The 24,215-nt window shown below is 38.9% G+C and overlaps 1 protein-coding gene across 3 annotated transcripts in view; it reads right to left on the reverse strand.

Moving 5' to 3' along the window:
- The window catches only part of ano2b (anoctamin 2b), an 89,881-nt gene that overhangs the window by 47,264 nt on the left and 18,402 nt on the right, over positions 1–24,215 (reverse strand). Inside the window, exons 3-15 of one of the 3 annotated variants that reach the window (XM_059325718.1) lie at positions 22,375–22,473; positions 21,970–22,121; positions 20,726–20,780; positions 20,595–20,646; positions 16,677–16,732; positions 14,993–15,040; positions 14,117–14,181; positions 11,759–11,893; positions 10,276–10,436; positions 8,948–9,030; positions 8,719–8,805; positions 8,553–8,585; positions 7,008–7,091 (exon numbers count right to left, since the gene is read on the reverse strand). In XM_059325718.1, coding sequence (XP_059181701.1) covers positions 7,008–7,091; positions 8,553–8,585; positions 8,719–8,805; positions 8,948–9,030; positions 10,276–10,436; positions 11,759–11,893; positions 14,117–14,181; positions 14,993–15,040; positions 16,677–16,732; positions 20,595–20,646; positions 20,726–20,780; positions 21,970–22,121; positions 22,375–22,473 — 1,110 coding nt within the window. The remainder of the gene's footprint in view (positions 1–7,007; positions 7,092–8,552; positions 8,586–8,718; positions 8,806–8,947; positions 9,031–10,275; positions 10,437–11,758; positions 11,894–14,116; positions 14,182–14,992; positions 15,041–16,676; positions 16,733–20,594; positions 20,647–20,725; positions 20,781–21,969; positions 22,122–22,374; positions 22,474–24,215) is intronic. The other 2 variants (XM_059325716.1, XM_059325717.1) reach the window with 2 other exon arrangements.

A 24,215-nucleotide genomic window follows, 5' to 3' on the forward strand; every position in this document is an offset into this window, starting at 1 on the left:
GTGAGTGGGTTTAATTTTAGTGTGGTTCATTTTCAATACATTTTAAATAACAGAGAGGTATCTTTGAATCAAAGTGTTTTTAAAAAGTGGACATACTTCAAACTGTAAAAGAGCAAGACACATGTGAATTGTAAAATAGGAGGTCACATTGTTAAGTGAATATCAACAAATTAAATATATTTTCAGTCATTTAATTATTGACCATGAAGCTTGTTCTGTGGGTTTCTCCGTCTTCTGGCATGAGCCCATTTTGTCTCCTTTGGTCCGAAGGTGTGGATCGACAGGTGAGTTGTGGTCCTCTTTGTCCCCTTTGGTTTGAAGGCGTAGAGCAAAGGACAGCTGGCGTGCTGGTTGTATTTAGACCAGGATTTCCCCTTTTGTCCAAGAATAAAGAATTGATTCAACAAATTCAAACTTGAAACTGTAAACAATCAAATACAAGTGCCAAGTGTTTGTAGTTTGCTATAAAGTAATGTACCTGTGCCTGTCAGACAAAGATGAAAAGTCGTTTGAATCTCCAGAATCTTAACAGCTATAGTACATCTTCAATACAGGGAAATGATGAAACACCTTCTGTTGTCGGCTGGATTACCAGGCTCCCATTTCCTTTTTTGGAAAGGTCGTTGTTGGGCCTCCAAGCCATCTTTCAGAGTCCACTTGACTCTGGTGGACTCTCCATCAGCACTTGTGGAGCATTTGGCAGGGCTGGGACTCCTTGTGCAGGTATCCATCTTCTTTTGGGCCTCAGATGGAATCCGCACCATCAAAGTCTTCTGGACTCTGAAGGATTTCCCTTCAGTGGCCCTGGAACAAAAAGAATCTGAAGTACTCATCCCAGGATCCTTCTTGTTTGCCTGCTGTTCATCCACTCTTCTCCTCTTCCCACCTGGACCGCGACTGGGTGAAAAGTCATTTTTGAATCTTCAGAATAATAGTAGATCACCGATACAAAAAAGGGATAAAACACTTGCTTTCTAACCCCAGCTGGATAAACATCTTCCCATGTCCTTTTGGAGGGTTTTTGGTGGATCTCAGGCTTTCTTTTTGTGCCCATGACTGTGGTACACTGGAGTCTGGAATCTCTGTCAGACTCTCCAACTTTGCTCTTGCATCATCTGGTGGGACTTGGACTCCTCTTTGAGATAGCCATCTTCTCTTGACCCTCAGGTGGAATCCCCAGTGGCAAAGTCAGCTTAACTTTGACGGATTCTCTTTCAGTGTCCCTGAAGCAACCAGCAACTGGGGCATCTGGCTTTCTACGAGCCTCCACGACTGTTTCCCACCAGAGTTTGTCATCTTCCATTAAACTCTTGGTCCTGGTGGCACCCTTGAGAGGATCTTTGTGACCTTTGTAATGCTAGAAAAAAAGAGAATACAATGGACACGTTTAGACCATCTCTTATTTAAACTTAAACTGCTGAAAACAAGAAATGTAAAGCTAAATTACATGAATAAATAAGTCACATTGAGTTTAATCAAAGAATAATCAAATCATCACATAATTTATCTTATAATCAACTTGATTATAATATTAATTTTGTTAAAATTCCTGATGACATTACTGCTTGTCAAGCAACTTCAAAACATAATAAGACATTTTAGTAAATAAATAAGTAGACTGATAAATTAAACTACCTTTTATAGCCATGGAGAAATGGCTAATGGGAGACAATTTTCTATCTGTGAAAGGACACAATTAAAACACATTTAATCAACTTACCATGGGATCATTTGGCCTCTGCAAGGTGTTGAAGCTTGTTCCAAACATCTTTGCTGAAGATTTCGCTTAAAACTGTTCAAGTTGAAAATGTGAGGACTGTCAGTCTCAATGCATCTGCACTTGAAGTGTGAGGGAATTAAATGATAAATGAACCTCAAGCTTTCTCTAGACCTTCTTGAACCGCTGTGGTGTCATAAGGGTGGATAAAACCTTCGGTACAACATGCTCACTCCAGCTTAGACTTATAAAATATAATTATTATATCAAAGTTGTTTGATTTATAATAGTCACTTGGAATAAAACCACTCACATAGTCACAACTACATAAAAACTCAATGTATGCATCTTTATTGAATATAAATATCAAAGAAACACCTTTAAGAGTTGTAAATCTGGAATTTCCCCATATCAAAAATGTCTCATAATGATAAATAATGGACTGTTTTCTTCAAAAACGATAGAACATTTGTCACCATAAAATGTACACCGTACTGTTGCTCATGAAGTTGGAAATAAACATTTTTCATTTCTTTCCATGAAATGATTGTGACAATGTGATTTATTCTTGACAGATAAAGTGTATATCTTCTCAAAACGTTATTAATTAATCAATCTCTTTCAAACATATCACAATAAAAATGAAACCACAATTAACAGAGGATTGTGTCTGAAAACTAAATGATTCCAACTTTATGCGTATTTATATATGCTCATGGTCTATAATTGTATCTTCCACTCAGGCTGAGACAGTAAAATTAATCAGTCTCTGAGCAAGGGTTTTAGATTAAAGTTCACAACTAGTTGTTGTAATTGTAATTGTAATTTATTTATTTCAGACAGGGACAGCGCACAATGAAACATTAATCTTGTACAACAAGAGAATATGCTCGTGCCAGGTTCTACCAGATTGCTGTTTCCACCTGTAGTCCCAGGGCAGGTTGATGGAACAGTACTTAAAATTAGTATAGAAAAAGAAAATGATTAAGTAAAACAACAGAACAAGGCAAAGAGACAATATATAAACTAGATAAATAGAAACACTGAAGCAGATTCAACAGGACAGTACAGGCTGTTAACACGTTTTTATGTCCAGCCACTTGTTTGTTAATCTGAGCTTGTTTGGTAATCGAAGCTCTATTATGGTAATGGATTTTTGGGCACGAGCCTTAAATAACACAAGATTAAAGACTAAAGAGGTTTTCATTATTTTTTGTATATTTCATACACACATACAGGTTTATAAATTTGTGATTCAAATTTTGGAGGACAAAAAGACCTTCAGAGTGGAAGTGTGAGTGTGTGTATCTATGTTTGTGTGTGTGTGTGTGTGTGTGTGTGTGTTGGTAGTAGTAAATGGGTCAGGTGTTATATTTGGCTTGTTACCTCCATTGAGGAAAGCCCAGCAAAAGCCTTCATCTCGTGACAGAGACAATCTTTATTTCTCTGTCACTCGCTCCCTCTGTTCGTCCTCCTCCCTCTCTCTGTATCTCGCTCTATTTCTCCAAACCGTGTGTGCCCTAATAGGAGTGTTCTGGGTGGTATGTTCTTTGTCACATAAATGAATAAATAATAAATAATTAAAGAGACAAGCATGCAGTGCATACAACATGCAAACCTGTGTGCAATCATATAATACAATAATAAAGGTGCAAAACTGACCAAGATTTACACACACACACACACACACACACACACACACACACACACACACACAGACACACACCGTACTATCATCAATTCACACTCTGTATCCACAAAATGTTGATTAGTCATAGGTGTCAGAAATCTCAATTTACTGAACACTTCTGAGTATCTTCTATATAGGGACTAGTAAAGGATTAAACAAGTGAATGAAATGCTTCATTTTATATATATATAGGGCCATATATATATATATATATATATATATATATATATATATATATATATGTATGTATGTAAAGTTGCTGAAGTAACAGTTCAGAGCCCTCCTGTGGTTCCCGGCTGATATGATCTTGGCGGAATTCTTGACTTACAGTCATCCAATTAAGAAATGCAAGTAAATAAAGCTCTGGGTGGAGTAGTTTTTAAAACTCTGAATGGATGTCTGTAACGCCCGTGAATGTAATAATGCCCACTAACGTAATAAAAAATCTGCAGCTTTTAATGCAATAATCCCAAAAACGTAATACATTTTCCGCAAACGTAATAGCCGCTGCCTACTATAAACGTAACACACGATTTCCCACAGGGACTTAGGCTATTACATTTGTGGGGAAGTGAAAAAATTCAACTTTCAATATAGTATGGTGTATATATATAAGTTCCTACAAATCTAATAACACAATGAATAATGGTCGTTGTGGTTGTTGTTGTTTGTTTGTTTGCCTATACATATACTACCCATACTGACCATGGGTATGGACATATTAAACTCATCTGTAAACACAAACAGATAAACACACTACACACACACACTTTGGCAATATTGTTGTTGTGGCATTCATACCAGTACATTTGAATATAAAAAATATAAATAAGCTCATTGATTAATGCCTATGCAATACATAAATCTGTTTAAACACAAAATAATTTTGTGAACTAAATAAATGAGAACGCTGCTTGCGTGCGTACGTTCAGGGAGGGTCTGTTGTGTGATAGCGGAGAGGAGAGCCAGCAGCTGGATTTTTCACCCACAGGTAGTAGCCTATTAGTAGTGTGTGTATAGGCAAACAAACAGACAACAACGACCATTATTCTTTGCCTTATTACATTTGTGGGAACTTATTACAATATTGAAAGTTGAAGATTTTCACTCCCCCACATACGAAATAAGTCCCTGCAAACGTAATAGTTATTACATTTGTGATAAATCGCGTGTTAAGTTTGTAGAAGCCAGCAGCTATTACTTTTGTGGGAAATGTATTACGTTTGTCGGATTAATAAATTAAAAACTGCAGATTTGTATTACTTTTATGGTTTATTACGTTTGTGGGCATTCTTACATTCCCAGGCGTTACAGACGTCTATGTGAAAGTTTCACACACTTGTTTGGTCAAGCTCATTGTTACATGCTGTAAGCTGCAGCAGTGACCGATAGGAGCAGCTCTTGTACTCTGACTGCTGTCTTTAACTGGCAGGTGCATATTATTATACATCTAGTGCTGCCATTGTAATAACCAGCAAAGAATGGTCGTAAGCCAGATGCATAAGTGCTTGTGCTGGCTCTCCATTGCTAAAAAATTAATAATGGTCCTGTCTATATAATCTTATTTTAGCTCTTTGGACATGTCTCACATTATCAGCAGTGACAGCTCTACATTTAAGAAATGATGTGATAAGTTTTGACAGAGAACTGTCTGGCATTGAAGAACAGACTTTGCTTCAGATAATAAATTAACCAGCAAGTAATTTTAAAAAGTAAATAGAACTGGATGTCCGTCACATGATGAAAAAGCACTTTAATGTGCCAAATTGCCTGATTTGAGGCAACACAGGCAACAACTAAAATGGTTCATGTGTGTGAGAGAGAAAGCGATTTTTGTGTCGCCATAGTGACGTTCCCTAATCTTACCCCTGGCTTCCTGCCCAGCATGCCTCACTCCCACTCAGCGGCCCTCCCTCCACTTCTCTCCATCCCTCTACTTCTCTAAGTCTCTCTCTCTCTCTCTCTCTCATTGTGTTTTTCCTCTTTGTCTTCCTTCATGTCTTGTGCTCTTTGTCTTTTTTAATTCAGTTGCACAGACAATTGGTTGCAGGTGCAGAATTATCATTACAGAATTCAAGCAGCAGTTCTGTTGACTTGTCATTGGAGGAAAAGCACAGGCATAAATTATTGACATTAATTACTGACAACTCAGTTTCATTGAGGTATTTGAGTAAGCCATATCAGTGAGCCACCAAGCATAATAAACTATCATTAGTGTTATTAGTTACACGGTCGGTCCAAATGCCAGCTTAACGTGGGATAATAAAGATTAGGATAACCGCTCTCCTGCAGTCAGCTTTATAATCCTTTAACCTGTGTATTTGTTGGGGTTTATTTTATGATGCAGATTAAGACACATTAGGTTACAAGTTAGTAATTAAGGCTCAAAATAAACTATAGTCGGTATGTTTGTGATGATGAGTGCAACTGTGTGACTCCCTTATTGTTATTTAAGTTATTGTACAATAATGGAGCTCTATGGTACAGAGGAAGTTTTGCATTTAGTCTTTGAGGGATTTGTTGACAACAAAAATGTCTCCAGCCTTATCCGTTAATATTTAATAAGGCAGTCACACTCTCTGTCAGTCTTCTTGAAGCCAGTGTATGTGTGTGTTTTGTTGGTGTGTATGTAGGAGTTCTCAAACATTATCCAACGGGGAAAAGGAGGAACCAAAGAGACTGTAAATCTTTCATCAGCATCAGCTCTTGTCCATCTTGTCCTTCCTCAACATGCCATTAAATATTGTAACTATATAGTTACTTGCCTGTACATTGGTCAAAGTTCCAGCTTTCCTACTCACTTTTTGACCTTTCCCTCTGCTTTGGAACACTTCACCTGTTGCGAGTTTCTAGACAACTGCCTGTTTTTGTTGATACCGACAGCAAAATAACAGGTTTGTCTCCTCTTCAGCTGAAGGTAAGTACATTCTGTTCCCTCACACTGCTGGTAAATAAACAGATTTAGAATAACTGAGAGGTTTCACTCCAAAAATGAGATGTCCATCACTGAGAATATTGACACTTCCTCTAACAAAAACAGGTGGTGTTACAGTACCTACTTACAAAAGTGATCAGTCACTGGAAATATTGAATTGAGGAAGCAAAATACTTGCTAATACAGATATCCAGCAGGCTGCTTTGAATAAAAACTTCAATTATTATGGATGTTAATAGTTAATAGATCTTAATAGTTGAAGCTCAGGGAAAAAAACAGTTCAGTCATGCTTTGAGTCCCATAAAGAGATGTGAAGAGTATTTGATATATGTATTAACGTAACAATGCATAGTAAGTTTCACAAACAAATACCTGAGAAGTTGAGACTGTAGAAGCCAGAGGATGGGACAGGAAGAGAAGAACAGATAGACAGCAGCCTGCAGGAGAGGAGAAGAGGCCAAAGGAGAGGGAAAGGGAAGTGAAAAGGAGGAGTAGAGGGAGGTGAGGGGGAAGAGGAAAAAAGAGGGAAAGGAGAGTGAGAGTGAGAGTAGAAGGAAGGTAAGAGGAGAGGAGAGGAGAGGAGAGGAGAGGAGAGGAGAGGAGAGGAGAGGAGAGGAGAGGAGAGGAGAAGAGAGGAGAGGAGAGGAGAGGAGAGGAGGGGTTACCGGTATTCCTGCAGCCATGGCAGACAGAAGTTTTTGTCTCCATCTGTCCTTCCCTGTCACTGTCCCGTCCTCCTGCTTCTCTGGCTGCAAGACAGAGGAACAGGTCACAAACGGACATGCACAAGTGCGCAAACACACACACACACACACACACACACACAAGCACAAATGGAATACAAAAGCATGCACAATCTCAATTGTGTCATTTTCTGTCCACTGTACAGACACTACCCTATCTTGATCTCATTTTATTTGAATATAGTTATATTATTTCATTATTAAGTATCACACTACAAGTCTCACTAATGACAGAAATCATGCCATTTGGAACTATGAACTGCAAAATAACTGGAGCATTTATCACCGTATTACAACAGCATACCTAATATGGTTATATGTAAAAAGACAGTGTATTCTGGTGTGAATTCCAAGCCACAGTGAAATATGAAATTCAGTTAACTTTTATGACTTGTCTTGTATCTTAATTTTGCAAATGTCTGGTAATACCCAACAAGTTATACGTTCCATGATTATAAGAGATAAAAAAGAGGCAAACACCACCCAACTCAAAGCCAACAAGAGACCTCTTGTAATGGGATCACACCAGTTGCAGCACTAAATGGGTCAGGGACGTAAAGCGGGAGGCCAAGGCTGCTTCCCTGCTTTAGACCACCCTGCCTCCAGCACCCTTGCTAAGACCACACCCAACTTCAAGCTTGACCTTTATTTTGATCTCAACTATACACTTGTAAAGTTTTGTGACTGCATCTGTACGTTTACCATAGTGTTGAGAAAATCTTTACAGACAGACACTCAGGAAAATACCTGGAAAGCGCTCATAAAAGCTTCTGTGGCTGTTTCTGCAGTAGATGTCGTCAAGACCACACTCACACAGACTCACAAGGTAGAAATACTGCCACAAGCTGTTGCAGCTGCTAATTAGAGGCCATGGTATAATTGTACATAATCAACCATTTCTAGTCCTTGTGGGGGGACTGTGTGATGCTTTTTATTTTTCTTAAAGACAGCCAGCAGGTGGCGTGTGTTGACACTTTCACCACAACTAAAAAACACCAGTGGAATCCTTGAGGTTTCCTACTGTTACCCCCAGATCAGGTTTTGGGATGGTGTGGTGGGTGTCATGTACCGTGTCAATTAGTTCCTGCCTCAATCGGGTTGTGGCAGGAAGCCATCTGTTCCCCAAGCAAAGTGTATGTGGGCCAACAGGACTGTGATTGACCCAATTTACAGAGGGAATCTAGATCATTCCTAATCATTAGATCATCACACTAATGTCTGCCACACGCTTTGGAGATCTATCAGCATCCATCTGGATCATCAAGAACCATCTGATTCCAACTGTGAAGACTGAGCCAGGTGGAAGATGATCAGCTGATTACAGTACACTGTTTCCCCCACAGAATGCACTACAGTGTACTTATGGTAATCGTGAGGCATGAGTGTTTTAAAACCTGCTGTAATTCAGATGAATGTCACAGTCTGCTGCACATTTTATCAAAATAAATGAGTTTAACTTTAAAATACCTTTCTATTGGAACTGTTGACAGTCAGGTCCCGCTATGAGAATGGAATTCATACATTGTTTATATTTAATTATATAACACTTGTGTGTTCGACATGTCTTTTGCAAACAGGCTTTATGGGAAATGTGGTCCTAAGCATTTAAATAATGGTTTATTTTCTTCCCTACCTCATTCTTTTTCTTCTTCTTTTTATTTTTCTGCTTCCTCTGTCTCTTCTGAAGGAGGATGGTCTCGTATTTTGGCCTGGGATGTTCCTGAAGAGACGAACAGGAGGCATATTCATGTTTGTACATTATTTTTGCAGTATTAGTATCTAAATATGAGTGAGATTCTTTAAGTGTGTGTGTGTGTGTGTATGTATATGTGTGTGTATGCATATGTGCGTGCTGTACATACCTCATCATCCTCGATGCCAGTCAGATCCCAACTGAAGCTCAAACTGATCTGCCGACGCTTCCAGTGCTCCAGGAACAGCACCGCTACACAAACACACAAAGATGTTCACTTTTGAAAAAAGTTTTCAGAATTGGCATCATCTCCAGATGCATTTTTTGATTAATTTTGACAATAAAAAAACAATATAAATAATGCCCTGCAGTCATTACATAAAGTTAAATATCACCAAGGATGAAAACCCAAAGCCTTATTTCCATTGTGGTCCTCCAGTATAACACCTAACACACCATAAGATAAAGCAACACAACAACAAGACAAGTGGAGACAACACAGCCAACATATAAACAGCATGTGATGGGTAGCTATGTCAACATGCTCAGGTTTGTTTTGGATCTGCGATTCAGCACATGAACTGGTAAGGTAGCAGTCACATTATGTGCAAAGCTTTTGCAAACATTATTTACTCAAACTTAAAAATCCATTAATTTACTAGCCGCCTCTTTTTCTTCTTGAAGCTCAGATCTCTGGACATGTGTAGTAAGATGCTGCAGATGTTTTATCAGTGTGTGGTGGTAGTGTGTTGTTTAATGCTGCAGTCTGCTGGGGAGGCAGCATCAGACACAGAGATGCAAGGCAGTTGGACAGACTGGTCTAAAGAGCTGGTTCTGTGGTTGGAGCCAGGTTGGACACACTGGAGGAGGTGGTGGAGAGATGACCTGTCAAGATCATCTGCTACAAACCTTTATGGACCAAAAAAACAGCAGTGGACGGCTCCTCTCTCTCTGTTGCAGGACGGAGAGATACAAAAGATCCTTCTCTCCTACAGCCATCAGACTGTCTCATTCTAACAAAGATTCTACCAGACGAACTGAATTTACCCTCGGGGAAAAATAAAGTCATTTTGATTTGATTTTTTGATTTGAGAATCACTGGCTTTCTGTTATCTGCAAGCTCATCATTTTTTAACTCATAGTTCACCTGAGCTTTTCTCAGAACTACTTACTAGCTAGATTGCGGAAGGCAGAACATTTTTATTAATCTACTGTTAGACTACAGTGTTTGTGCTGCAAATCAAAAGTTTATATCCTGAGTGTTATTTTAACCTGTTGCTCTCAGAAAAACTTGATCTTGAGGTGAAGCAGGTTATACAGATACATGATACCGAATCAATGTACAACTTAACATTCAGCCCACCTCTTCAAACAAACACATATGCACTCTCTCTCTCTCTCTCTCTCTCTCTCTCTCTCTCTCTCTCTCTCTCTCTCTCTCTCTCTCTCTCTCTCTCTCTCTCTCACACACACACACACACACACACACAACCTCACCCCACAGAGACATGAAGATGGCGAAGAAGACGGTGGCGGGGTTGTCGAAGAGGTGTGAAGCTCTGGCGGTGCCGCAGGCGGTGCTGAGCTGCCAGAAGTCGCAGGCTCCGTCACACAGAGGACACATGGTGAAATTGAGACGCTCGTCACACATCTCCAGACTGAGGGGGAGAAAATCAAGGGGTATGTCACAAAGCACCTCAATCTAACTTTAGGATTTAGGAGGTTCTATTGGCAGAAATCAACATTTGCTAATCATAACTATGTTTTTTATTTGCATTTAATCACCTGAAACTAAGAGTCATTGTTTGTCTGTCAGCTCAGAATGAGTTCTGCATATCTACATGCGGAGCAGGCCTTCTTCCACAGAGTCAAACATATTGCACCGCCATGTTTCAGTAGCTCAGAACAAACACTGGCTCTCGGGAGAGGCTTTTTGCATTTACATTACCTGAAGCCTCACTGCTAGATGCCATCAAATCCTAACCCTGATCCTTTAAATCAATGTTATTTTAAAATTGAAGCTCATACACGATATTTCCTAAACTGAACCAAGTACCCATTTAACCAAACTGCAATTAAAAACTGGAAAACCCCACATTCACCTCAGTCTCCTGGGTGAATGCCCTGTGTTTGAGCTGTTCATCCACCACAACCTTCCCTGCATTCAGTGTATCTTTATATCACTATTACTACTACTACTACTACTACTGCTTAAGAACAAAAACTGATTGGGTGGTCTTATTTCACAGATGTAGCTAGCACTCCAGATACCAAACCGATCTGCACAAGCTCCAAAAAATGAAAACTAGATATGTCCCCTTTTACATGTTAGCCACTTGCACCTAAAAACATGATAAAATGACCTGAAGTTCTGCATCTAAGGATTCAGTAGAGGTACGAAGACTCCGAGATCATTGTGTCTGTAAAATTCCACCACTAGAAATGAATGGAACTTTTAACACATAACCACAATACGATCCTCTCTGCTCTGACCCTATTCATAGTCAGTGTAGGCTGAATTATCAACCTTTTGCTTCATGACACACACACACACACACACACACACACACACACACACACACACACACACACACACACACTGCCAGCCGTGCCTTCTGTGTTCCTCCCACACAACCCTGTCTAAAGCCAGATTCAGCAGGTATCTGGGCAATCCCTGTCTGCTGTGTGTGTGTGTAGGAGAATGTGTGCATATATTTAAATTGTGCTCGGAAGAAATGCTTATTTTCTCTGTCCTTCTATGTCTGTATCTTATCTGGCACCATGTTGTCTTTATCTCTGAACACCTTCAAAGTAAAATTTCACCTGATGATCAAAGAATCATTTGGGGCATCATAACAGACCAATGTTACTATTTGTCAGTTTGCTCTGATTTTACTTTACCTAGGCTTTAATTGAACTGAAACATGGCATTTTATGACAGATTTCTTCCAAAGATGAAGCTGCAGTGCATTGGTAGTACCTGGGTATGTTAGTGTCCACTGTTGCCACCCCGTAGCCAAACACAATGATTCCTACTATGGAGGCTGGTATCAGCAGCTGAGTGTAAACACCGAGCCATGCGAAGTACAGACCGATCTTCTCCCCAAAGTACTTCCTGTGGGGTCAAGGGTCAGGGATTAAGAGGTGAAAGTAACAGTGATGGTCATGGTCATGATAGAAAAGACTCTGTAGACTTAAGCAGCACGCAACACAGGTGTGTGAGTCCTTAAAATAGGATAAGAAGCATGCCAATGTTTATATAGGGTTTTCATTGATTTTTCCTGCTATGGTAGGACTGACAGACCTAAACAAAGACCTAAATCGAACATTAAAACCCACACGCAGCATTAAATATGCATTACAAAATGTGCAACAATCAAAAGTTAAAGTTTTGATAGCCAAACTAATCTGTTTCATCAGGACTGTGTGGGTGTGATTGGAGCTGATTTGATTGACAGCGGCCTGGCAACAGAAGGGAACATGATGATTGAAATGTCAGTATATCCTGACTGGTTCACAGAAATACATGATATCATGTTTTTCTCAATTTTAGGTAAATGAGAAGAGCACAGACTGAAACAACAAAAAGAAAACTTCTCAAAGGAAGAGTTTAGAGATTATGTAGGACTCAATGTCTCATAGTTAGAGGTTCTTCTTGGTCCTCTACTATTCCTAGCACAATCATTTGATATTCAATCTAGACTACACTCAAATCTGAGCCCATTAACTTGTACAGGACAGGCTCTTTTTTAATGTCTATCCTAAAAGTTTCATGATTTAACCTTAATCCACTGGGTTTAATATCCTTATAGTAGGCAAATTAAGTGGTCTAAAAATAAGTGTAAAATAGGCAACAAAGCAGAGTTTTACAGCGGAACTACCTTGTTATTGGCATGTTGATATTACAGTAACCTGTCAATCAGGATAGAGCCAGAGCAATACGTATCCATGGCACTGTGTTAACTGTTTATTTGGTGTTGGCTGTGAATTTGTGATGAAACTTTGACCCTTTCACAACATGTTTTCAGTTCATCGTGGTTGTTTCTTTGTAATTTTATTTTAAAGTATTTACTTATTTTTGATCTTGATTCCCATTTATCTATTCCATTTTATTATTCTATTTGGGTTTTTTTGTTTGTTTTTTTACCTTATCTGTTTTACTCTGTACTTGCTGCAACACCTGAATTTCCCCCATTGGTGATCAATAAAGGAATATCTTATCTTATCTCTTTTCAAAGTTAATTGTAAGATTTTGGTCACCTAAAAATGTCTTGTTCAGCATTCAGTTATGCTTAAAAACACTCTAATGAGTCAGCTATTGCTTTACCCCAGTATGTAAATTTTGTTTTAAGCCTGCTTTTTCCAGCCAAAATTAGAATCTAAGCAGATAGCGCAAGTTATGGATGCACCTTGCTAACCAAGCTAGCATTAGCTGTGATTTAACACTTGTCATCCCAATGGTACCTGGCCCCGCGGGCTGGCAACTACCCTCTCGTCCAAATATGGTGACTTCTACCTTAAAAAAAAGATGGTGACAACCAAAATGACAAACGTGAGGCTTCAAACGGTAGTTCCTAAACATTTGATATGGCTAACTCAGTCTGCTAAAGCCTGTCATTATCTTGAGATGAACAAGGACAGTGGATGGTGATGCTAATACAGTGGAAATGAGCTAAAAAATGGATAGCTTTACAGCAGTATGGAGAAGACGAATGGTGCTGTAACTGTACTCTCTGAAAGGTATGCTCATGTCATTGAAAAAAATGATTAGACCACCCTTTTTCTTCAATTTCTTGTTCATTTCGATGCCTGGTAGAACTAAATGTACATTTGTTTGTACAAATATAATAATAACAACAAAAATAGCTCATAAGAGTTTAATTTAAGAGCTGATATCTAGACATTTTCCATGGTTTTCTTGATATTGATTTTGGTTATTATCAAGAAAACCATTGAAAATGTCTAGATATCAGCTCTTAAATTAAACTCTTATGAGCTATTTTTGTTGTTATTATTATATTTGTGCAAACAAATGTACCTTTAGTTATCAGGCATTAAAATGATCAAGAAATTAAAGAAAACAAGGGTGGTCTAATCATTTTTTCCATGACTGTATACTGTGTGATGCACAGAGTTGGTGATTCTGCTCAGGGATTTCAGACAAGCTGTAGATTTCAAAGGGTATATCCTGCCAAATATCAAAAGTCTGTCAGTGACTATAACAACCATGATGCACTGCAACATAATCAGACGTGAGAAGATTTTTTTTTTAAACAGATATGCCTGGTAAAAAAAACGATGAGTTGCTGATGTGATTTTCACGCTGTGGTCACATTACCTGACGAGATCAATGGGCTGGTACTTGTAAAAGGCTGAGTATCGGGCCCACTCGTCGTGCAGAAGCTGACAACAGACAGGAGAGAGTCAGTGTGGGTGTGTATTGTCATGCTGTATGTTTACTAGTTGTAGGAAGTTGAAAACAAACAAACAATCCTCAGAGGCATAAATGATCTGGAGGCAGAAATAATCTGATTGGCTGAGTTAAACTCCAGTGGATCAAAGTGCTGCAGTTTGAGTAACATTATGCCAAAGCACAGAGACAAAGGGAAAGCAGGAGGACGGTGATGTTATAATGCTTGTGTGGAAAGAATACCATGATCATTAGTGAATAGAAAATAAGAAGTTGCTATTTATACTTATTCTCATATATTATTTATTTGCAGTTGTTTTTTGCTTACATAAAAACCAAAAATAGTTTTTGTTTTGCTCAGTCCTTTGAGATTCAAGTCAATCAATGGATTTAGTTATTGTGCCTTAAGCGCAGCTCTGCCTCTGTTTATTGAACTTAAAGTCCAATCTGTGACAGTGTTACACAGATGGGAAGGAGGAACGATCTCAGGAAAGGAGGCAGAAAAGATAAGACATGAAGATTATATAGATGAAATAGTTGTTTACAAACTTTGGGGAGAAAATGGGAGGTTCCGCTGCTTTTAAGCAAGTCAAAAGGTACAGCGGACTTTTAGATGACATTTTGTCTCACAACACACTAAATGGCCCAGAGCGCTCTATCACATTAGCAAGGTCACTTTCTAAAAAACTAGAGCAGTGGTCTTTTTGTAGATTTGATATGCAGAAAAATGGAGAGGAGGAGGAAGAGAAACAGAGGGAAGAAAGGAGAGGAGATTAAGAGAGAGAGAAATGAGGAGACGTCTACCTGTCTGTCGTTCCTCTCCTCAGCCTGGCCGATGACCTTATAGTCACCCTGAAGAGTGACAAGAGAGGGTTTAAAGTTTTGAAAAAAAAAATAATTTGTACAATAATAAGACAAAAAGAAAGAAACAACAACAAAAGGAAGGTGCAAGGTAGCAGCAAGAAACCCAAAAGGGCTTCTACAGGCCTCTACCTATATTCAACTTCACAAGTGAAATCAAAAAGAAGTAATTAAGAAATAGAAAAAAATAATCACCATAAAAATAAAGAAAAATGTTAATAATATAAAAAAGTAAAATAAAACAAAAGTGTAGAAATGTGTGTGTGCATGCGTCTGTGTATGTGTGTGTGTGTGTGTGTGTGTGTGTGTACTACTGAGTGAGCTGAGCATCAGAGCCACTAAACTGCTCTTGTATGTGTTCAGAGAGGAAAACTGTATTGAACTATTAAATTGATCATTCCAGAGTATTGATCCTCTGTATTTTAAGGAAAATTGACCGAGGCTTGTACGATAGTGAGGAGGTGTAATCTTCTCAATGGTCTAGTATTTTACCTATGTAATTGTGAGTTGACATGGAAATATTATCTGAAATCTTTAGTAATGGAATTTGGACTTTACATATACTTAAAGATAAATGCATATTTGTTATATATTGAACTGAAAAACTGTCATTGTCTTGAGTTTTTGGAAAAGGGGAGCAGAAGGATCAAGTCGTTTTGAAGATGTGGCAGTTCTAACAAATCTTTTCTGAACTTGATAAATACTATGGAGGCTGGAGGCATATGTACTGGCCCAATGTATTAGTATATAAGGTGTGGATGAAGTAAGTAGACAGTTCTGATTAACTAAGGCCGAAAACATGAATGCACACAGGCATTCAAACACAAACTGTAATGAACAGAACACGGTGCTCTTGTTTTTAGCTTATTAACTTTAACGTATGTATTCTGAACTCACTTTCAGCACTGATAACCCAGAGATTAAAGGGTGGTGCAGAATCGTCTGGTCTACCATTGAGTCAATCGGCAGGTTTTTTTGTGTTATTGTTTAACTTGGGTGTTTTAAAGGGTTAGTTTGGATTCATCAATGTCGCACAATAACACATACAAACTAACTGTTTAAGACATTAGTAGATCTGCAACTCCTGTGTTTTGTAAGGTAGAATTACTCTTTTTGTCCAAAGAGTCTTGTGGCTTTGAAGAAAGTATCGATAACAGCCTCACACTGCAAAAAAGGTGTGTCTAAGAACAAGATAAAAACTCTAAATCTGAGGGAAATGATCTTGCTGCATGGACAGATAATTTCACTTGACAAGATTTCTTAAATTAAGATTATTAAATCTAGAGATAAGCATGTTGAAGTGCACTTCTCCATCGTAAAGGGCCATCTGATAGCCAGGTAAAGCAGTGAAAATATTCTAAAAATAGTATACCCTTAGACTGATGTGATTGTTGAATTTGGCCTCTGCTCCAATCTTTTTTTTGGCCACACAGCCCCAAAAACAAAAATATATAAACATATTTATGTACCTGCTAGCACCATGTTACAAAAATATAATAGGCAAGATGCAACAAAGCATTTTACTGATTCCTTTTTCAAGTTTTTATTCTCTGAAAAAGATGATTACTGCAGGGACACAAATTGAATCTATTGTCCATCTACTGGGAATTCCAAACCTCACACTTACATCGTGTAGAGGGAAGGATGCGTCATACACTCCTTTAGCTATCAATGTGCTGATGCCTGGAAAAGAGAGAAAAAGAGAGCAGAGACATAAAAACAACCCCAGGGGAGTATTTTAACATCACTCTCAGGTGCTTTTATCCTCCAGCCTTGTCATCCGAATCATCATTGAATCGTTAATGTAGCTTTTATGCAAATCATGTACTGTAGCCACTGGAGAGAAGTCACAAAAACTTTATTTGTCTTGAAATTTCAGTAATAGTTTGGGCAGTGGATCAAATCAACAAATCAGCAGCTAGTGAAGTAATAGTTGAGTCAGTGGCTTTGAGAAGTGAGTTTACACCAAATGTGCGCCAAGATGTGGTGCGAAATCAAGTCGTAGCCGTTGTAAAAGAGCACCTTCTGTTATTTATCCTACAAGTATTGCTGCACACTGTTCTATTGTTTCCATATTTTAGTGATTTGTGAAAAATAAACTCATCTCCAGTTCAGACTCAGTGTTTTTCTCAAAGGTCCTTGAGTAGTCGGTCCACAGATTTCAGAACTCAGTCATCATTGATATTATGCTCCAATTTTCCTCAATTATAGACCAGTTCCAAAAGCTATTTTTCTTGTATTCACACGAGCACGGAGGCTAATCTAGCTGTCTGTGGTGCAGACACTAGGCCACACCCTGCGCCTGCATCGTTTTAACTCTGCTTTTCAGTGTCAGGCAGACTGGGATTAGGTTACGTAGGTGCCACTTTTAGACTTTGGAAATGTTCATGTGGGAAGCGATGGCCTGACCTGTGGGTGTCAGGAGCCACACTGACACATCAGATGACCTGGCACACACAACTGGCTCTTCCATCAAAGTCATTAATCAATTAATTATCAGTGGCTCAAAGGGGACTGGCAACTATGCAGTGATTAGATGTGCTATTAATGAAACTCACAAACAACATGCACACACACACATACAAATGCACGAATGGTTGCTTGACCAGCTAGAGTCAACCACAACTCCCAGAGGGCCCTGCTTCAATCTCTGCCTGACCCAGGAAGTATGACCCACTTGTAGAGCCGATGGAGGAGGGGAACAGAAGCACGGGTTCAGGAGACAAAATGTATACCATAATAATAAAGAGGAAAGATAGAATAGAGGTTAAAGAGATGCAAATCTCATTTCTCTCCATTCTTCCCCTGCAGCTCCATCAGTACCCTCTGGCTGGGACCTTCTGCTGTGACGGGGGAGCCAACCAGACATATGGTGGACACTGGAAATATAACAGGTGTCAGCTCATTTCTATAGGGGACTGATGGGTCTCATATGAAGCATAGGCAGCTTTTATGTGCACATTATAAAAAATACGACGTATACATATATATACAGTCATGGAAAAAAATATTAGACCCTTGTTTTCTTTTATTTCTTGTTCGTTTTAATGCCTGGTACAACTAAACGTCGTTTACTTGGACAAATATAATGATAACGACAAAAATAGTTAATAAGAGTTTAATTTAAGAGCTGATATCTAGACATTTTCCATGGTTTTCTTGATCATAACCAATCACTATCAAGAAAACCATGGGAAATGTCTAGATATCAGCTCTTAAATTAAACTCTTATGAGCTATATATGAGGTAGATACAAATATATGTGCCTTTAGTTGTACCAGGCATTAAAATGAACAAGAAATTGAAGAAAACAAGGTTGGTCTAATATTTTTTTCCATGACTGTATACATGTATATATATATATTATATATATGTATATATATATATATATATATATATATATATATATATATATATATATATATATATATATATATATGTCAAGGCCGATGTAATTTGAATGCAGAAAGTGCTTCATTATTTAGTCTCTTACAATGTTGCAAGTGCAAGTTCACACTTCACAAGCGTGAGCTCAAAGTCCAGCTCACACAGATTAAAATTACCTAGATCACAATCATGGTTAATTTTTATTTCTGAAGTATGTTAACAGTCCCAGACGATTAACAAGTTCACCTTTATTCATCCTGTTTGTTTTATTTTTATTTTTTTAATGTTTGATAATGCATTTCTAGTTTGTTGCTGATGTGCCTGACATTTTGACTTGTTTTTTTCAGACCCGGTTGGCACAATTTGCATAAGCACGTGAGAATTTTTGAACTGGAGTCTGTACTGATTTGTTTATAAATCTCCTTCAACAAACAGGGGAACAGACTTCAACTCAGCACCAGCATGCAGGGCATTGTAAATCCTTGGGTGCCGTAAAAAGCAGCGCGTTAGTGTCACATTTGCGTTCATTAGTAGCAGACAGATATGTTCAGTTCACCAAAAACTGTGGTGGACCTATTTCTCAAGCAGGGTGAAGTGTCACTGATCAGTTTTTGGTTTTCTCACATATTTGGAGGCTTTTGTCGCTGTTTTTGGCAACTCCACAGATAATTTTGCTTTTAATCGCTGCTAAAATTAATTGCTTCCACTCCTAGTATGCAGTAGAAATTGTTAATGAGCAAAGCCACTTTCGAGGAACACTCTAATGAGACCAAAGTGTTGCTACGGTGCCCAAACAAAATAAATTAGAGTTAAAAAAATGTTGGTCTCATCCAATTATCCCATCATCTCGCTCCTTTTTTTGGGTCACCAGCTGCACTACACTTCACCTCCCCAAAGAACTCCCAGCAGGCATATCAGTATCACCTCCCAGTTCACCTGTAGTCCATCAAAGTCCATTCGTGTCTGAGAGTCACAACACAACCTCGGACTGACAGCTGACTTCACCCTGCAGTGTCACAGACAAACTTGTTACACAAGTGTTCTGGATTTACTTTTTAATCTCACCCTATATCTGCTGGGGCTTGACTGAGGTTTCTGTTAGAGGCTGCAGTGTTTCTCTGGGCGAAAGGGTTATTTATCCTCTGGATGTTGTGTGCATGTAAATATCAATCAGCAATCTAGAAAGAATAAAAAATGACACTTGACAGCAAAACAAGCTTTAGAACAATTTGTGTCCCACAGGATTTTAGGAGACTATGATGGGGGGACCTGAACGAAGCAGCACTACTAAGTGAATATAGAGGAGACCCGGGGCTGTAGTGGGCTACTGGTAAGACACTTTTACCATATGAAACTAGAAGATCAAAGGAATCCAACATGCAATAAAAATATGTTCTCATCTCTTATAGTATTTGAATATTTCTGCATACTGGGGTCTCTAAATAGTGTTGGAATTGCATAAATGTGATATGATTGGAAAGGTGAGACTCCTGTGGATTCAATGAGCTCAATTGTATTGATGTGTGATGTTGTGAGTCTCCATAGTAGCATGTAATGGTAATGAGAGCATTTTTTAAACTTTGCTGTATAAAATGTCCTGTTGTGACCTCTAGGATTATTACAGTCTCATGAAACCTGCTACCTACAACCACAAACTAGAGACACTAGAGCACTGAGAGGATGTAAAGCTTTCCTAGGTATATTGACAATAACAAGGTTTCCCAGCATTTTCCAGAACAGAAGTGCTTGCGATCCAATCGCTGAAAGTACAGAAATCTCCAAATTGATTTTTCTATGTGTTCTATGTGTTCTTTGTCTCTATGTTGTGTTTTGGAGGTATTTTTGACTCATTTTTATTAATTTTCAAGTAAGAAAAAGGTCCAATTTAGAACCATATCTGTGTAATAAATGGTTTCAACTCAGAAATTGACAACTTACGAGACATAATTGAGCATGGAAATTACCTTCATAATGTTCTAAAACCTGTCACACTTTAATGGTTTTAATTAATTAATTAATTATTAATTAATTATTATTACAGCTTTTATGACCAGTAGAACATGACACACAGTGCTGAGCTGCATCCCCCCCCCCACACACACACACACACACACACAGACACACACTGTTTGACCCATGAAGTGTTTGGTGTCCTTACCTATGGTTTGACAGGTTCGTACACAGACCGTCCGTCTCAGGATCTCGTATACCTAAAACAGATTTAAAAACATCAGACTGGAGATACCAGCTCATCCTGGACATCAGACTAAAAGCTCAATAAACACTTACTATTCGGCCCCTTGTGGCGTTGTCGAAGAATGTGTCTTTAGATGTGATGTTATACCTGAAAGACACAATGGATAAAAACAATGTAGCTTAGATCTCATTTTCTCAAATAATACAGGTTGCAGACTCAGTATCACTCAGTATGTTTTAGGATACAAGTTTGGGATGGTGACTTACACTCAGGTTATATGTACAGATGACTACAGGATAACTGTAATTGCTGAAATTTTGTTTAAGTAGAGAAGACTGAAAAACTATCTATCTTGAGTTTACTACCATTAGCTCCTTTTTCCTAATGTAACCATATTAAGTGTGCTAGGCATTTTATGAAACCACTTATTCAATTCTTTTATTGTTTAGTAGTTTTAATAGTTGTGTCATGATTTCACTTCTGAAATGAAAGTAGGGCTGCACAATTAATCAAATTTTAATCCTGATCACGAATTTGGCCGCCACGATTAAATTAACCTGACTGTTGGCGATATTTCCATTTTAAAATGCAGCTCTCCTGCATATCTAATCAAGCACTTTCTATACCAGTATACCACCAACCACCAGGGGGCAGGGTTATTTTCACCCCTGAAAAAAGCCTGGTTGCTGATTGGATAGAACGCTAAGCAGGATGTGATGTAGTACTCGACAACACAACAACACGCACCATTTGTGACTAAAGCGACTATTTTTCAAAAAAGCGAATGGCGACAAATCCAGCGACTTTTTCTGGTGTTATTGGAGACTTTTGGTGACTCGTTCTTACTCTTCTTAACGAGCCGCGGGGTCGGCAGCTTGTTAAGAAGAGTGAGAATGAGTCGAATCGGCACAGTCCTCCTGCAGCAGTCTCTCCCAGCTGCAGAGCCGGAGGGGATGTTAATCCCTTAGCATCCAGTCTGCTAATAGGCTAACAGTTAGCTCTGTAGCAGTACAGTCTGTATGTGCTGCTGCTGCTGCAGGAGGTGTTCCCTTAGCAATCTCTGTTTGTTTACAACAAGCACCAGATACTCTGTGCACACACTAAAAACTGTTCCTATTGTTTGTTTAAAAGTAGTGCAATAAAAATACAGATGTTTTCCCTAACATGATGAATAATCATGATTACAATATTGATCAAAATAATCATGATTATCATTTTGGCCATAATCGTGCAGCCCTAATTGAAAGTCTGGTTTCTAACAGCAAAGGAGTGTGAGTGTGTGTGTGTGTGTGTGTGTGTGTGTGTGTGTGTGTGTGTGTGTGTGTGTGTGTCTTACAGGTGGAGTTTGTCCCTGGAGAAGCAGTGTGTGAGATATTTGACGCATTCTTGGTCCTGATGTGGTACTTTAGGCTGGAAAGGCTGGTTCATTTTCCTCCACACTGTGCTCATACTGGACCCAAAACCACTTTCCTCTTTCAGTTCGTAAACCTGATGAAACACACAACTCAGAATAACTTCACTCAAGGCCAAAGTGCCTTACATCTCAAATGAAAATATACTTATCTAGCAGTGAGTGGCCCTGTAGAAATACTGAGGCACATACAGTAGGACTCCTCTCAGTCCTCTGCTGTCTTGCCCTCTCATCTTGTCTATCTTTGACCACAGACATAAGACTACACAGACAGCTACAGCCATGGATCCACTGACTTTAATAAAATGAAAACATGTACTGAGATCTCACCGTCTTGGTAGGGACTTTAATCTTGAGAAACTCAGCCTCTCGACACAGTACTGGCCAGGGTGCATGGAGACGAGTGAAGGTTGGGCCGTGGGTCTTTAACTGAAACACAAGGAAAATTGAACGTAAGCATATATATAATGTTTATATAACTTTGCTCTTCCAATGAAAGGCACCTGGCTCTTCCACTGCTACAGGGGCCCAAATCACAAGGTGGACTCTCTCTGTAGTTCCCCGGTGGTAGAACTACTTACCAAGCTCCATTCGATCAGTTGAGTCTTTAAGAAGAGACTTAAGACCCAGCTCCATTGTGAACAGAAATGAAAAATGACAACAACAAAAAAATAAAACTTCTATGCACTATTTGCATTGTCCTTGTACACACTGCAAAAAGGGTGTGTCTAAAAACAAGATAAAAACACTCAATATGAGGGAAATGATCTTGCTGCATAGACAGATAATTTCACCTGACAAGATTTCTTGAATTACAATTGCTAAATCTAGAAATAAGCATGTTGAACACTTAAAATAAGAAATTAACTCTTAAAACAAGATAAATGATCTAACACTTCTAAATCTAAAGTTTTTTTATCTTGGTAAGAATCATTTGCAGTGCACTGCTTGATGGCACCTACATCCAGTTGGACTCAATGTAACCTCATGCACTTCTTTGTGTCTGTATCGACTGTAAAACATTGCTTTTTTTATTATCTCTAACAGCTTATCCGCACTCGGGTCGTGGGGGGCTGGAGCGGACATTGGGTGAGAGTCGGGGTACACCCTGGACAGGTCTCCAGACTATCACAGGGCTGACACATAGAGACAGACAATCACGCTCTCATTCACACCTACGGGCAATTTAGAGTCACCAATTAAACCTAAGTGCATGTTTTTGGACTGTGGGAGGAAACCGGGGTACCAGGTGAGAACCCACACTGACACAGAGAGAACATGCAAACTCCACACAGAAGAGCCTTAGGCTGGAGTCGAACCAGCGACCCTCTTGCTGTGAGGCAAAAGTGCTAACCACTACACCACCTTGCAGCCCGCTTTAGATAAAAGCCTCTGCTAAATGTAAGCCTCTGCTAAATGCCAAATGTATTTAGGGATTTTTAACTGATTAGTATTGGTTATTGAGCGATATTGAGTCCTTCTGATCCTCCGTCAGCTGTCACAGGTGTTTATACCTGTGAAGCTTTAATGTACAAACAACTCAACTCTCCTCCACTGAGCTCTGTCTGTGTGTAAGAACACAGGGCTAAAGCTGTGAAACACAACAAGCAATGAATAGCAGCAAAATGCAGTATAACACTGTTTATTTATGTTGTTATTTATATGACCTCATTTAATTTCAGATCAGTGTCTGTCTACTGTATGGTGCATGGTGTTCTACGGCTGCTGTGCCCCAACCCCTGCTGGGCTCGGGGGGAAGAAACAGACACACGACAGCCTGTGAGCAAAAGATCGCAAAAGATTTAGAGACGACAAAAATAAACCCTCAATGGAGTACAGTTTAATCAGATAACTGTACCGGAGCAACGAACACTGGAGGAAAGAGAGAAATTCACTCGTATTGGAGGATTATCAGTATTAAATGACTTGGATCTGGATTGGGGCCAAAATACTTGATCAGAACATCCCTAGTGTGAAACCTCCAGGAAGAGAAAAGAAACATGTCTTCCCAATCATCTTGACAGACTCAGTGGGAAAAAGTTCATGTTATATGTATATATAGATACTTGATAGCTGCAAATAGGATAGTTATTAAAACTATTCTCCAAACACGATACAAGGCAATCACTTGGCAAAAGTTTTTTGTTTTTCTTTAAACATTTTTTTATACT

This window comes from Centropristis striata, chromosome 22 (genome assembly GCF_030273125.1).
Source record: "Centropristis striata isolate RG_2023a ecotype Rhode Island chromosome 22, C.striata_1.0, whole genome shotgun sequence".
NCBI classification, from domain to species: domain Eukaryota; kingdom Metazoa; phylum Chordata; class Actinopteri; order Perciformes; family Serranidae; genus Centropristis; species Centropristis striata.